Here is a 16,233-nt window from a genome sequence, read left to right on the forward strand (position 1 = left end):
GTTGGTTGGTTGGTTGGTTGGTTGTGTGGTTGGTTGGTTGGTTGGTTGGTTGGTTGGTTGGTGGTTGTGTGTTGGTTGATTGGTTTGGTTGGTTGGTTGGTTGTGTGGTTGGTTGGTTGGTTGGTTTGGTTGGTTGATTGGGTGGTGTGGTTGGTTGGTTGGTTGGTTGGTTGGTTGTTGTGGTGGTTGGTTGGTTGTGGTTGGTTTTGGGTTGGTTGGTTGGTTGGTTGGTTGTTGGTTGATGGGTGGTTGGTTGTTGGCTGATTGTGTGTTGGTTGGTTGGTAGGTTGTTGTTGGGTTGGTTGGTTCTAGGTGGGTTGATTGGCTGGTTGTGTGGTTGGTGGTTGGTTGGTTGGTTGGTTCGTTGTGTGGTTGGTTGGTTGGTTGGTAGATAGGATGGGCTAAGTAGGTTGATTGGTGGTTGGTTGGTTGGTTGGTTGGTTCGTTGTGTGGTTGGTTGGTTGGTTGGTAGATAGATAGGCTAGGTAGGTTGATTGGCTGGTTGTGTGGTTGGTAGGTTGGAAGGTAGATAGTGTTGACCTCACCTGTGCCTCACAACACCTGTAGCTCCCCCACCGTGTCCCCCTCCCAGGCTTTAGAAATATCCCTCAACTCTGAAGGAAACTCTTGCTACCAACTTTTTTCTTATTAGTGAGTTCCAGGGTTTTATGTCACCCCTCGGGATGTGGCTCAGCTGTGACACAATTTCTCGTAGTCCCTGAGTAGTGTGGCTGGGGATGTGGTCGGTGTGTTTGTGGCAGCAGCAGATCAGCAGACGGTAGAAAGTTCCTCTTTACTGTGGGGCGACGAGACGGGTCTTGGGGTAGTGTGACGTGACTCTCTTTTACTGCTGAGAGGAGAAGCCGCCACGCAGGATTTGGGCGTGGGAGTGACTGCTTGTTTACTAACCCGCGGCGTGGTGGTGGTGGGAGGGTGTGATGTTGGAGACAGTGATTGATCTGACCCACACTTGCCCCCACACGCCCTGGCATCACCACCACCACCACCACCACCTACAATACACTTGTCCCCCTCGAGTTTGGGAGCGATCAGGAGGGAAGACTTTGAGGCCTCAGGCAAGTTCTTGAGTAGGTCCATCACCTCCAGGAACTCAGACACCAGGGGCTTGATGTTCCCGCCGTCGTCCAGTTCCACTCTCAGACCTACAGCAGGAGACAGACGAGGGAGAGGGGAGTCAAGCAGAGTCACGTCATGAGGAAGTAACAAGAATCAAGATATACAGAAAAAATATTATGAGCTGCTGACTTTGATCTTCTGACCTGTGACCTCGAAATGCTGACCTGATATCGCTGAGCTGAGTGACCCTGCAGATGACCCGTCGCCTTCGTATGCGTAGGCTCTGAGGTCATCCCTAGGAAGGAGAGGCTCGGGTGTCCCTCCTATGGCCACCCTGGCAGGTTTACCGGCCCCTGAAGGTGGTTCCTCCTGGAGTGAGACGACCCCACTGTCAGGTCTGGCCGGGTCCTCCTCTGCTGTGGTGGCGGCGAGTGTGTGAAGGAGAGAAGGAGGTGATGAGAGAGAGAGAGAGAGAGAGAGAGAGAGAGAGAGAGAGAGAGAGAGAGTGAGTTACCTTGACCTACTCATATTACTCTTATTGGATTATATTCTGAGTAACTATGACAAGACTCACGCAATACCTTTCTTTTGTGTTGAAGGGTGAGCGTGTTCGAGGTTGAACTTGAGACACTGGAGGAAGCTGTCATTGTCTGGGTCGTCCTTCAGCCTCGTCCCACTTCCTTCCTCCATCCTGCCGCCCTTCACCGCGATGATAGTGCCCTCCTCACCGCCCACGCCACCCGCGTCGCCCACATCACTCACCTGCCGCCCCGCCAACGCCCGGCTGAGCCACTGACGGTGTAGCCGTATGGAGAAGACCACGCCCAACACCACTGATTGGTAGATGACGCAGGTAAGACACTATAATGAACCAATCACAGACTAGTATATACACAACCACAACATTAATGACCAAACTCAGGTAACGTCTCAGGATATTTTTAGGATTATTATTATTGTGTAAAATTTTGATTATTTCGAGTCTGTCTGTCCAGTCACTAGTCTAGCACTGTCAGGTACTAACTTGAACATTTATCAGATAATAGAAACTTACAGCAGATATTGTCAGCCGTGAGATACAACACCTAACACGGGTACCAAGTCTTACACGTCATAGTTGATAATCTACACAACGATGAATCAGTTGAATAATGATCACATTTGTCCTTAGGGAAGGTATTGTCTCCACAGGTAATATGGGTAATTAAACAACTTGACGTATATAATTTAGTAGTTCAGGAATGTAAATGAAGACGTTGACAAAATACTGCCACTCAACGATGAATAATTTTGCTGAATCATTATAACACCTGAGTGGGACGGATGTATGGTCGGACAGACGGACGGACGGTCGGACAGATGGACGGACGGTCGGACGGTTGGACAGATGGACGTACGGTCGGACAGACGGACACAGAGAAAGCTCACATAATCAGCCTTTATTTGAAATCAATGTTAACCTGAAGAAACAAAAATTAACCTATAGATGAAACATTTACGAAGAGTTGTGGTGTGGTGACTGACCCAACAGTAGGAGGGAGAGGGTGAGGGCCGCGATGGCCAGGGGGGCCGTCAGAGGATGGCCACCGGAGGCCAGGCTACCCCACTCACAGTTGTCGCCAGTGTGGCCCGGGCCGCACACACACAGGTAACCGGGCCGCAGGTTGTAGCAAGAGCCGCCGTGTAAACATGGCCGCCACAGGCACTCGTCCACGTCTTCACAGGTGTGGCCCTCTAGCTTTCGTCCCGGGCCACAGCTGAGGGAAAAAGAGTTTGAACACCATCGTGGCCATAAATGTGGCCCTCTGAGGTGTTCTGGGTTACACTGAAGGACGGCCAACATTAACAAAATATGACACTTACTAACTGATAACCTGGACCGCAGTTGAGGAAAAAAAAAGGCCACCTGATGTAGCTCTTAGCCGCCTAATGTAGCTCTTGGCCACCTGATGTAGCTCTTGGCCACCTAATGTAGCTCTTGGCCACCTAATGTAGCTCTTGGCCACCTAATGCAGCTCTTGGCCACCTAATGTAGCTCTTGGCCACAAATAAAAGAATATAACAGAAATACCAACACCATCATAGATACAAGGGCATCACCATACACTACAACATCAACCAACTGAGACATACAAGTGTTTCCTCAGTTCCTCACCAACAGGAGCAGAGACAAACACACCCCCAGGAGACGTAATAAACACACTCATATACACATCACTTTAAACACAGTCGTAATATCAACAACAGGTGATATTAATTAAGAAAATGTGTTAGGTGTTGTTCCGGATAATGTAAACACTGCATATATTAGGTGTCCGTTTAAGTGAGTGTTGTTAAGGTGATGTGAACTTTATTACTGGAGATAAATGTGTCCTGACGTGTCCACTAAAGCTGACGGTTGATATTTAAGGTAAAGGGTCGGGTTTATTGTGAGAACTGAGAGTGGAGGTACTCAACAGTGTGGTGTACTGAGAGAGAGTGGAGGTACTGAGAGAGTGTGAGAGAGTGGAGGTACTCGACAGTGTGAGAGAGTGGAGGTACTCGACAGTGTGAGAGGTGAGAGAGTGGAGGTACGCGACAGTGTGAGAGGTGAGAGAGTGGAGGTACTCGACAGTGTGAGAGGTGAGAGAGTGGAGGTACTCGACAGTAGGGTAGTGTTGTGAAAGTTGAGGTAGAGTAAAGGCTGGTGGTGACAGAGTGCCAGTAGTGGTAAAGTTTGGGGAGACAGGATGGTGACAACCCTTTATACTTTACCTAAACCAACAATTGTCACCTACAGCAGGCACGGTCCGGGGGTACCTACCTACAGCAGGCACGGTCCGGGGGTACCTACCTACAGCAGGCACGGTCCGGGGGTACCTACCTACAGCAGGCACGGTCCGGGGGTACCACCACAGCATACGGTCCGGGGTACTCCACCTGCCAGCAGGCCGGTCCGGGGGTACCTACCTACACCAGGGCACGGTCCGGGGGCACCCACCGCTGGCAGGTACGGTCCGGGGGTACCTGGCCTCACACCAGGTACACGGTCCGGGGTACCCCACCTACAGCAGGCAGCACGGTCCAGGGGTACCCCACCTGCCAGCAGGCACGGTCCAGGGGGTACCCACCTACAGCAGGTGGCTGGTCCGGGGGCACCTACCTACAGCAGGCATCGGTCCGGGGCACCACCTGCCAGCAGGTACGGTCCGGGGGCACCCCACCTACAGCAGGTACGGTCCGGGGCACGCATCCACAGCAGGCACGGTCCGGGGGGGGTACCACCACAGCAGGCACGGTCCGGGGGTACTACCTACAGCAGGCACGGTCCGGGGGTACCCACCACACCAGGGGTATCGGTCTGGGGTACCCACCACACAGGCTGGTCCGGGGGTACCCACTCTACAGCAGGCATGGTCCGGGGCATCACCTACAGCAGGTATGGTCCGGGGCCCACCCACAGTGGGTACGGTCCGGGGTACCCACTCTGCCAGCAGGCACGGTCCGGGGGTACCCTACCTGGCCAGCAGGCAGTACGGTCCAGGGGTACTCTACCCACACCAGGCACGGTCCGGGGTACGTACCTACAGCAGGCACGGTCCGGGGTACGTACCTACAGCAGGCACGGTCCGGGGCATGTACCACAGCAGGCACGGTCCGGGGGGGGTGCCCACTCACAGCAGGCACGAACTGGGGGGGTGGGGCTCTACCTGCCAGCAGGTACGGTCCGGGGGTACCTACCACACCAGGCACGGTCCGGGGGGGTACCACCTGCCACCAGGCACGGTCCGGGGGTACCTACCCACAGCAGGCACGGTCCGGGGTACCTTACCCACAACACCAGGCAGCACGGTCCGGGGGTACGTACCTACAGCAGGCACGGTCCGGGGGTACCTACCTACACCAGGTACGGTCCGGGGGTACCTACCTACAGCAGGCACGGTCCGGGGGTACGTACCTACACCAGGTACGGTCCGGGGGTACGTACCTACAGCAGGCACGGTCCGGGGGTACCTACCTACACCAGGTACGGTCCGGGGGTACGTACCTACCAGGCACGGTCCGGGGTACCTACCTACAGCAGGTACGGTCAGGGGTACCTACCTACAGCAGGTACGGTCAGGGGTACCTACCTACAGCAGGTACGGTCAGGGGTGCCTACCTACAGCAGGCACGGTCAGGGGTACCTACCTACACCAGGCACGGTCAGGGGTACCTACCTACAGCAGGTACGGTCCGGGGTACCACCAGGCACGGTCAGGGGTACCTACCTACACCAGGCACGGTCGGGGGTGCCTACACCAGGCACGGTCGGGGGTACCTACCTACAGCAGGTACGGTCAGGGGTACCTACAGCAGGTACGGTCAGGGGTCACCTACCTGGCAGGTACGGTCAGGGGTACCTACCTACAGCAGGCACGGTCGGGGTACCTACCTACCAGGCACGGTCGGGGTGCCTACCTACACCAGGCACGGTCGGGGGTACCTACCAACAGGTACGGTCAGGGGTACCTACCTACAGCAGGTACGGTCAGGGGTACCTACCTACAGCAGGTACGGTCAGGGGTACCTACCTACACCAGGCACGGTCAGGGGTGCCTACCTACACCAGGCACGGTCTGGGTGCCTACCCTACACCAGGCACGGTCAGGGTACGTACCTACAGCAGGTACGGTCGGTACGTACCTACAGCAGGCACGGTCGGGGTGCGTACCTACAGCAGGCGGTCGGGGTGCGTACCTACAGGCGGTCCGGGGGTACGTACCTACAGCAGGCACGGTCGGGGTACCTACCTACAGCAGGTACGGTCGGGGTACCTACCTACACCAGGCACGGTCGGGGTGCGTACCTACAGGCACGGTCCGGTGCGTACCTACAGCAGGCACGGTCGGGGGTACGTACCTACAGCAGGCACGGTCGGGGTGCCTGCCTGCCTACAGCAGGTACGGTCGGTGCCTACCTACACCAGGCACGGTCAGGGTACCTACCTACAGCAGGTACGGTCGGGGTACCTACCTACAGCAGGCACGGTCAGGGTACGTACCTACAGCAGGTACGGTCCGGGGTGCCTACCTACAGCAGGCACGGTCGGGGGTACGTACCTACACCAGGCACGGTCGGGGGTACCTACCTACACCAGGCACGGTCCGGGGTACCTACCTACAGCAGGTACGGTCGGGGGTACCTACCTACAGCAGGTACGGTCCGGGGTACCTACCTACACCAGGCACGGTCGGGGTACCTACCTACAGCAGGTACGGTCGGGGTACCTACCTACAGCAGGTACGGTCCGGGGTACCTACCTACACCAGGCACGGTCCGGGGTACCTACCTACACAGGCACGGTCGGGGTACCTACCTACAGCAGGTACGGTCAGGGTACCTACCTACAGCAGGTACGGTCCGGGGTACCTACCTACAGCAGGTACGGTCCAGGGGTACCTACCTACAGCAGGTACGGTCAGGGGTACCTACCTACACCAGGCACGGTCGGGGTACCTACCTACAGCAGGTACGGTCAGGGGTACCTACCTACAGCAGGTACGGTCGGTACCTACCTACAGCAGGTACGGTCGGGGTTACCTACCTACACCAGGCACGGTCCGGGGTACCTACCTACAGCAGGTACGGTCGGGGGTACCTACCTACAGCAGGTACGGTCCGGGGTACCTACCTACAGCAGGTACGGTCGGGGTACCTACCTACAGCAGGCACGGTCAGGGGTGCCTACCTACAGCAGGTACGGTCCGGGTACCACCTACAGCAGGTACGGTCAGGGGTACCTACCTCAGGCACGGTCGGGGTGCGTACCTACAGCAGGCACGGTCAGGTGCCTACCTACAGCAGGTACGGTCGGGGTACCACACCACAGCAGGCACGGTCAGGGGTACGTACCTACAGCAGGTACGGTCCGGGGTACCTACCTACAGCAGGCACGGTCGGGGTGCCTACCTACACCAGGCACGGTCGGGTGCCTACCTACACCAGGCACGGTCAGGGGTACGTACCTACAGCAGGTACGGTCGGGTACCTACCTACACCAGGCACGGTCGGGGGTACCTACCTACACCAGGCACGGTCCGGGGTACCTACCTACACCAGGCACGGTCCGGGGTACCTACCTACACCAGGCACGGTCCGGGGTACCTACCACCACCAGGCACGGTCCGGGGTACCTACCTACACCAGGCACGGTCCGGGGGTACCTACCTACACCAGGCACGGTCGGGGTACCTACCTACAGCAGGCACGGTCCAGGGGTACCTACCTACAGCAGGTACGGTCCGGGGGTACCTACCTACAGCAGGCACGGTCAGGGGTGCACCTACCTACAGGCACGGTCAGGGTACCTACCTACACCAGGCACGGTCCGGGGGTACCTACCTACAGCAGGTACGGTCCGGGGTACCTACCTACACCAGGCACGGTCCGGGGTACCTACCTACACCAGGCACGGTCCGGGGTACCTACCTACACCAGGCACGGTCGGTACCTACAGCAGGTACGGTCCGGGGTACCTACCTACAGCAGGTACGGTCAGGGGTACCTACCTACAGCAGGTACGGTCAGGGGTACCTACCTACAGCAGGCACGGTCAGGGTACCTACCTACACCAGGCACGGTCCGGGGTACGTACCTACACCAGGCACGGTCGGGGTACGTACCTACAGGCACGGTCGGGGTGCGTGCCTACACCAGGCACGGTCCGGGGTACGTACCTACCAGGCACGGTCGGGGGTACCTACCTACACCAGGCACGGTCGGGGATACCTACCTACACCAGGCACGGTCCGGGGTACGTACCTACACCAGGCACGGTCGGGGTACCTACCTACACCAGGCACGGTCGGGGGTACGTACCTACACCAGGCACGGTCCGGGGTACGTACCTACACCAGGCACGGTCGGTACCTACCTACACCAGGCACGGTCGGGGTACGTACCTACACCAGGCACGGTCCGGGGGTACCTACCTACACCAGGCACGGTCGGGGGTACCTACCTACACCAGGCACGGTCCGGGGGTACCTACCTACACCAGGCACGGTCCGGGGCGTAACCTACAGCAGGCACGGTCCGGGGTACCTACCTACCAGGCACGGTCCGGGGTACCTACCTACACCAGGCGGTCCGGGGGTACCTACCTACCAGGTACGGTCGGGGGTACCTACCACCAGGCACGGTCAGGGGTACCTACAGCAGGTACGGTCCGGGGTACCTACCTACACCAGGCACGGTCGGGGGTACGTACCTACAGCAGGTACGGTCAGGGTACTACCTACAGCAGGTACGGTCCAGGGTACCTACCTACACCAGGCACGGTCGGGGTACGTACCTACAGCAGGTACGGTCCGGGGGTACCTACAGCAGGTACGGTCCAGGGGTACTACCTACACCAGGTACGGTCAGGGGTACCTACCTACACCAGGCACGGTCCGGGGGTACGTACCTACAGCAGGTACGGTCCGGGGTACCTACCCAGCAGGCACGGTCAGGGTACCTACCTACACCAGGTACGGTCGGGGTACGTACCTACAGCAGGTACGGTCCGGGGGTACCTACCTACACCAGGCACGGTCCGGGGTACGTACCTACAGCAGGCACGGTCGGGGGTACGTACCTACACCAGGTACGGTCGGGGTACCTACCTACACCAGGTACGGTCCGGGGGTACGTACCTGCAGGAAAGAGCCCAGGAGTACTTACCTGCAGGAGGCACGGCCCCAGGTGCTGGTGCAGGAGAGGGGCGGGCTACAAGTAGTGTTAAAACAGGCGTCAGGAGCCCGGCAGCCGCGGGTCACTCTCTCAGAGGTCGACCTGACCCCAGCTGGTCCCGTTTACGGCTGGTGGTAATGGCAGTGATCGACCAGACACCCGCAGGTCATCCACGCAGCCTGGGAGATCAGGTCAAACGAGGTCATTAACCAGCTAAGATGATTATGATTAAAGAAATTGACAATTATCTCTGAGATTTTACGTCGTGTGTGTGTGTGTGTGTGTGTGTGTGTGTGTGTGTGTGTGTGTGTGTGTGTGTGTGTGTGTGTGTGTGTGTGTGTGTGTGTGTGTGTGTGTGTGTGTGTGTGTGTGTGTGTGTGTGTGTGTGTGTGTGTGTGAATAGATCTTAGTATTTGGTAAAAATATCTAAAAATGTAAAGAAAAATCAAAATTTTTATTACAGGCTTTACACTCGAGAAGAAAAAAGTATTACATTATGGTATCGACCTAAAGTTAATTTATTCATAAAAGTCAAGAGTATTTAAACAGATGGAACGTGAGGGAAGACAGGTAAAGGTAAGCTCAGGTGTTATTATACAGTTGAGAACAAAATTCCTGGGCACTGTACTCAATACGTGTCATATACTTGTTTGTTTTACGTAATATTTTGGTTGTGTTACGGAGTATTTTATCACGATGTTAATGACATGATGTAGAGGTAAATATATTGACGACCGTGATCTGATTGGTGAGGTAGAGACTACTACTGTAATCTGATTGGCTAGTTAGAAGCTACTACTCTAATCTGATTGGCTAGTTGGAGGCTACGACTGTGATCTGATTGGCTAGTTGAAGGCTAGATCTGATTGGTTAGTTGGAGGCTACGACTGTGATCTGATTGGCTAGTTGGAGGCTACGACTGTGATCTGATTGGCTAGTTGAAGGCTAGATCTGATTGGTTAGTTGGAGGCTACGACTGTAATCTGATTGATTAGTTAGAAGCTAAAACGTCAGGATTAGTAAAACAGATTATCCTTTCCTGATGGAACTCCGAGACAGTGTAATGAAGTTCTGTTTATGGGAATTTTATGCAAAGCAAGATGAATGAAGCGGGTAGGAGGGAAGAGGAGAAGAAGAGGAGAGGAGGAGGAATAGGTTAAGGGAGGAGAGAAGGGAAATGAGAGATATATGGGGTCATAAAGTTGGAAGAGGAGGAGGAGGAGGAAAGGGAGGAGAAGTAGGGAGGGAGAGAAGAAAGAAGATAAATGTGGAAGTAGAAGAAGGAAATTCAAAATAGCCACGATGAAGAAGAAGAAGAAGGCGTAGGAGGAAGATGATAATAAAGACTAAGGACAAATAAGAAAATATGACCAATCAACCAAAACAAGAGAAAGAGAGGAGCGAGAGACAAGACGAAAGCGGGAGGGAAGAAAGAGGAAAGAGGTGGTAAGAGGAATGAGCAATGATTTGGGGGAGAGCGAAGATAGACGCCCTAAAGATGATGGTAGTGGGAGGAGGAGGTAGAGGAGGGAGGAGGAGGAGGAGGAGGAGGAGGAGGAGGAGGAGGAGGAGGAGGTAGAGGAGGAGGAGGAGGAGGAGGAGGAGGGAGGTAGAGGAGGAGGAGGAGGAGGAGGAGGAGGAGGAGGAGGGAGGGCAACCTGGCATCTCTCTCCACATAATTCTCAAGATTCTGCTACGTCTCTCCCACAGCTGGTTCTTTAGGCTAGTCGTCTCTCCACAGCTGGTTCTTTAGGCTAGTCGCCTCTCCCGGCTGGTTCTTTAGGCTAGTCGTCTCTCCCACAGCTGGTTCTTTAGGCTAGTCGTCTCTCCCACAGCTGGTTCTTTAGGCTAGTCGTCTCTCCCAGCTGGTTCTTTAGGCTAGTCGTCTCTCCCACAGCTGGTTCTTTAGGCTAGTCGTCTCCCACAGCTGGTTCTTTAGGCTAGTCGTCTCTCCCACAGCTGGTTCTCCTACAGCTGGTTCTTGTAGGCTGGTCGTCTCTCCACAGCTGGTTCTCCCACACTGGTTCTTTAGGCTAGTCATCTCTCCCACAGCTGGTTCTCCCACAGTTCTTTAGGCTAGTCGTCTCTCCACAGCTGGTTCTTTTAGGCTAGTCGTCTCTCCCACAGCTGGTTCTCCCACACTGGTTCTTTAGGCTAGTCGTCTCTCCCACAGCTGGTTCTCCACAGCTGGTTCTTTAGGCTAGTCGTCTCTCCCACAGCTGGTTCTCCCACACTGGTTCTTTAGGCTAGTCGTCTCTCCCACAGCTGGTTGTTTAGGCTAGTCGTCTCTCCCACAGCTGGTTCTCCCACAGCTGGTTCTTTAGGCTAGTCGTCTCTCCCACAGCTGGTTCTTTATACATCCGGTTCTCTCCCTAACCTGACTTCGAGAGACGTAGAGTGAGGGGCGATATGATCGAGGTGTATAATTGGAAGTCAGGGCTAAACAAAGGGGACATTACAAAGGTACTCAACCAAATTTAGATTTAGGCGCTAAATAGGTAAACATTGGTTTGGGAATAGAGTAGTGGACGAGTGGAACAAGTTACCAAACATCATCATTAACTCGAATATGCTGGATAGCTTCAAACATAGGTTGGATGGATATATGAGCAATAGGGGTTGGGTGTAAATGGGACTGCCCAGTATGGACCAATAGGCCCGCTGCAGTTTCCTCCATTCTTATGTTCTTAGGCTAGGCTAGGTTAGGTTAGGTTAGGTTAGGTTAGGTTAGGTTAGGTTAATAGACGCTACAGTGTAAATATGACGGTAGAGGAACACCAGCTCGGTAGACTATTGTATAGTTCCCTTTAATCTGTCTCTCTCCTCACCTAATGGCCGGGATTATTCTTGTCATCCTCCTCTGAATTCTTTATAAGGATTCAGTATTTATTCACCGTACTACAGACACACGTGAGTCACTATAGACAGCGTGAGGCAATTACTGTGTTTAATACTGTACAATTGTATCAGTAATGTTCACACACACACTGCACATACACACACACACACTGCACACGCACACACACCTGCACACACACACACACACACACACACACACTGCACACACACACACCTGCACACACACACACACACACACACACTGCACACACACACACACACACACACACACACACACACAGGTGGGTGGTACTCACTCTCGGTGAGGTCGTCGTGGACGGTGGTGAGACTGACGCCCGCGAACTCCGGCACGCCGCCCACCGTCACTCCGTCGTGTTTGTCGACCTCGAGGGGGGCGGGCGGGGTGCTGGTGTCCTGGGCGGGGTTCAGTAGAGACGCCAGTGTCTCATTACGTCGCCAGCCGTCACCATCGTCGACGCTGATGACGAGGTTGTGTCCGTGACGCTCAGCCCTGACAGTGTGCCACGCCCCGTCACCCACGGGTCGACCCTCCACACAGGCCGCCCGCGCCGCCCACCCCGCCCCTGACACTGACACACACGCCACGCCCGCACGCAGCTGAGGGAGACAATATGTCGTGACAACATGTGCAGTATTATGTATTACATCAACAGTATATGTTCCATTACTTAGTGTGTGTGTGTGCGTACGGCCAGCTATTGATAATGTGTGTGTGTGTGTGTGTGTGTGTGTGTGTGTGTGTGTGTCAATAATACGTGTGTGTGTACAGTAAGGACGGCGACTCACGTGCAGGGTGAAGGCAGCAGCACGGTGGTGGGCCGCCAGGTGCAGGAGGAGGCCATGCCGGGGCCCGCGGGTCCTCACCCTCACCTGTACCGTCAACACCCGCGGTGCCGGCGTGAAGGACAGCGCCACCTTCATATAGGAAGACTTGCCCAGGGCCGCGGGCACGGTGGGGGAGGCACAGTTGGGACCCGCCCACCCGGGGTCACACTCACACTGCGGGTCGTTCAGGCCACCCTCACACTGCCCGCGCTGACCACACCCGTTTACGCCGCCAGGGCAGGCCACCTCCTGGGGGTGGCAGCCACCCTCGCTGCTCCTGCTGTAGGCCGGCTCGCCCAGGTCCACCAGCTGCAACGACGCTGCAGGACAGTCAGTTAATGCATCTTCTTACCCGCCTCCAGAACTGTATGTCAACACCTATCAATACTCCGTCCACCTGCCGTACACTACACGGGGAGCAACACCATATATTTGGTGTATAGATGAATAACTATTGTATAAACTATTGGTCTTGAGGTTAACACAACCCTGACGTAACAAAGCATAATATTTGTGTTCTCACCTGACCGTTGAGGGTGAGGTGTGAGATGCAGCCGTCCAGCGGGTGTGCGGTGGGCGCCCTCTCCCACCCATGGTCCTCAGGCAGCGGGGGCGTGTGAGCCAGACCGCCCAATTGCAGGGGCGGGGACCCCATCCACGCCTCGACGCCTCTAGGTGATGTCCAGTCCGCCCGCACCACACAGTGGGAGTCGTTGTGTGGGCGGCCGCCCCATCCACTTCCACACAGGTCCACCATCACCGACACACCCTGGCCGTGTTGTAACTAGGTTAAAGGTTCATGTTCCTGTAGATAACACACACACACACACACACACACACACACACACACACACACACACACACACACACACACACACACACACACACACACACACACACACTACCCACTTGGTTTTGGTCAATGACGTACGCCAACTCTACGTTAGTCGAGCACTTAGTGAGACTCGTGGACGGCAGCAGTACAGTACTGTCACCACTGAAGGACTGTACTCAACCCTGGACAAGGACTCATTGTACTGGGATGTCCTTTAGTTCAGAGTGACTGTGGAGTCGTGTTAAAGGACAGGTGGATCCCGAATTCTCAAAGATCCCAATATTTGTTTTTCTCCCAACAATTTCTAATACATTTTGTACATTGTATTAGGCTGGTTTAGTGAGTTACCTGTCCACCTTTCTTGACCTGACTGATAATGTGTTTCCTTCGTATTGTTTATATTGTCTTTAAGTGTCTTTGCTGGCCATCATCTTGTGACCTCGTTTGACCCGCGTGTATAAAGCATTCAAGTGATCACTACAACACCGATAAAAGGTTATAAGAGGAGAATGACCTCACAATCACTCCCTGTCTAAGAGGTCATCAGAGGGCAACTCGTCCAGAAAGTTTAATGTGAGGCAGTGGAGAGAGAGAGAGAGAGAGAGAGAGAGAGAGAGAACGTACTTGAGAGCTGAGGTGGAGGTGGAGTGTGTGCCAGTTACCGTCGTGGACTGTCGTGTTGACCTGAACCTTGAGGGGACCTCCTCCACCCTCGAGAAGAACCTGTGGGCGTCCCTGCCATAGCTGCACGGCTAACATAGGCGTGGGCGGGGAGTGAAGGGGCCGGGGTTGGGGCGCCAGAGGACCGGAGTAGAGGAGTAGGGCGTGTGGGCGGCGGGTGAGGAGCTTGAGGGACACGGTGAGGGGAAGGCACGGGGGTAAGGGCCTCACCCACGCCCACCCCGACCCACTGAACGTCCGGGCCAGCACCTTACACCTGGGGCCCACCGACCCCTGGGGACACACACACCTGCAGCAGTCAACCTCAGTCAGTTTAATAATCAGTAATTAACCTGTGTTCTCTAACCTGTAACCCACCTGGGATCAGTTGATATTATGTTACAATTATATAAACAAACAACACACACACACACACACACACACACACACACACACACACACACACACACACACACACACGGGACAATTCCATTAAAACTTGTAATAAAAACACGTGTTCCCCCGCTCAATAATATCCTCCACTTTGATGCACCAGATGACGCCGAGTTTTGGTGTGTATGAATGACGATATTTCCCCATAGCCACATACCAGGGTGGACGGTGGGAGTTATGAACGAGAGACTCACACGGCATATAGATCACCCCTTCCCCCCCCTCCACCCATCTATCTGTACCTCCCTCTCACCTCTCCCTCTCCCACCTCCCTTCCTACCCCCCCTCTCCATCTCCTCTGCCTGGAATTATTTAAACATATCTGTTGCAATTGTAAAAAAAAAATGTGCGGTGGTCGAATTGATACACCACTCGCTTCCTGTTTCATGGGTCGCTCGTTCGATACCCGGGCACTCCCAGTTCACCCAGATGTAAATGGGCATCTGAGTTCAAAGTAAAGGGAAGTGAATGCGGTAGTGTGCAGTACCGGCCATGCTGCCTCCTTGTGTACCGATGGCTTAGCACTTTAGTAGAAATTATGTGTTAAATGTTGATAATACGTCAGTTGTAATGTGTCTTGAGAGAAGATGTTTACAATGAATATTAAATCATTGACTAAACGAGGAATATTGAGTGAATGAATGAATGAGTGAATGAATGAGTGAATGAATGAGTGAATGAATGAATGAGTGAATGAATGAATGAGTGAATGAATGAGTGAGTGAATGAATGAGTGAATGAATGAATGAATGAGTGAATGAATGAGTGAATGAATGAGTGAATGAGTGAATGAATGAATGAATGAATGAGTGAATGAGTGAATGAATGAGTGAATGAATGAATGAATGAGTGAATGAATGAGTGAATGAATGAATGAGTGAATGAATGAATGAGTGAGTGAGTGAATGAATGAGTGAATGAATGAATGAGTGAATGAGTGAATGAATGAATGAATGAATGAATGAGTGAATGAATGAATGAATGAATGAATGAATGAGTGAATGAATGAATGAATGACCTGCCTTGTCGTCACATCAGGTGGGGGGGGGGGCAGATATCTTGGAGGGTGACCACTTGAGTGTTTTCTTCAGCATCTCCCACAAAACTTCGATTATTGACCAGTCATCATAATTTTCCCCTGAGTCCAAGAAATCATTTAGGATTGGGAGTCACTCTTCCCTTGTGGTCTGTTTTATGTTCAGCTTTTGAAAATATATTGCATCGTCTCCAGTAGAATATCAATTGAATGAGTTTGAATGTACAATGGATTCACCTTTTTTTTTTCGTGAGTCATAAATGTTTTTCATAGTTTTTTTTTTTTAGTTTATTTGTTCCTGTGGTACCGTTTTTTATTTAATCTTCCAAACTTTTATATAAATTTACGTGTTTTGGGTTATACATGACATTGGTGATTATTCATTTTTTATTTGTATTTTTTCGTGTGATTGTATTTTTTTCTTCACTTTTTATTCATAATTTTCATCTCTCTCTCTCTCTCTCTCTCTCTCTCTCTCTCTCTCTCTCTCTCTCTCTCTCTCTCTCAGACGTAATCCTGAACACTCCACACTCAGGTAATTACTTGATCTACCCGTGTCCTGATCTACCTTCAAGCTCTCCTACTTCACTAACACACTCCTCAAGCTCCTCCTTCAAGCTTTCATTCAACCTCCTCCCTACCTCAAGCTTTCATTCAACCTCCTCCTTTAAGCTTTCATTCAGCCTCCTCAACTGTACAGCATCACACTTGTACACGAGGGATGGAACAAAACCTGATCTCTCCTTATGCCTCTGTACAACACACCTCCCAC

General features: G+C 53.5%; 2 protein-coding genes across 3 annotated transcripts; one reads left to right on the forward strand and one right to left on the reverse strand.

Annotated features, from left to right (window-relative positions):
• Window positions 1-450: 450 nt before the first annotated feature.
• Window positions 451-14,380, reverse strand: LOC121879599 (putative neural-cadherin 2). 2 transcript variants are annotated; one of them, XM_042386268.1, is made up of 8 exons: window positions 13,937-14,380; window positions 13,001-13,246; window positions 12,439-12,786; window positions 11,928-12,249; window positions 8,764-8,951; window positions 2,602-2,834; window positions 1,659-1,910; window positions 1,359-1,493 (listed from the first exon to the last, which is right to left on the reverse strand). In XM_042386268.1, the coding sequence occupies exons 1-5, from the start codon at window positions 14,069-14,071 to the stop codon at window positions 8,863-8,865; spliced, it is 1,140 nt and encodes a 379-aa protein (XP_042242202.1). In that variant the 5' UTR covers window positions 14,072-14,380; the 3' UTR covers window positions 1,359-1,493; window positions 1,659-1,910; window positions 2,602-2,834; window positions 8,764-8,862. The 2 variants fall into 2 exon arrangements, with proteins under 2 accessions (XP_042242201.1, XP_042242202.1); XM_042386267.1 differs by lacking the exons at window positions 8,764-8,951; window positions 11,928-12,249; window positions 12,439-12,786; window positions 13,001-13,246; window positions 13,937-14,380 and adding an exon at window positions 451-1,163 and having other exon boundaries at window positions 1,302-1,493; window positions 2,602-3,069.
• LOC121879597 (hornerin-like) lies at window positions 3,444-8,116 on the forward strand. Its single transcript, XM_042386265.1, has 2 exons — window positions 3,444-3,455; window positions 3,857-8,116. Exons 1-2 carry the CDS (start codon window positions 3,444-3,446, stop codon window positions 8,114-8,116), a joined length of 4,272 nt encoding a protein of 1,423 aa, XP_042242199.1.
• Window positions 14,381-16,233: the final 1,853 nt, after the last annotated feature.

The sequence above is a fragment of the Homarus americanus genome, unplaced genomic scaffold, assembly GCF_018991925.1.
Source record: "Homarus americanus isolate GMGI-L3 unplaced genomic scaffold, GMGI_Hamer_2.0 scaffold25895, whole genome shotgun sequence".
Classification (NCBI taxonomy): domain Eukaryota; kingdom Metazoa; phylum Arthropoda; class Malacostraca; order Decapoda; family Nephropidae; genus Homarus; species Homarus americanus.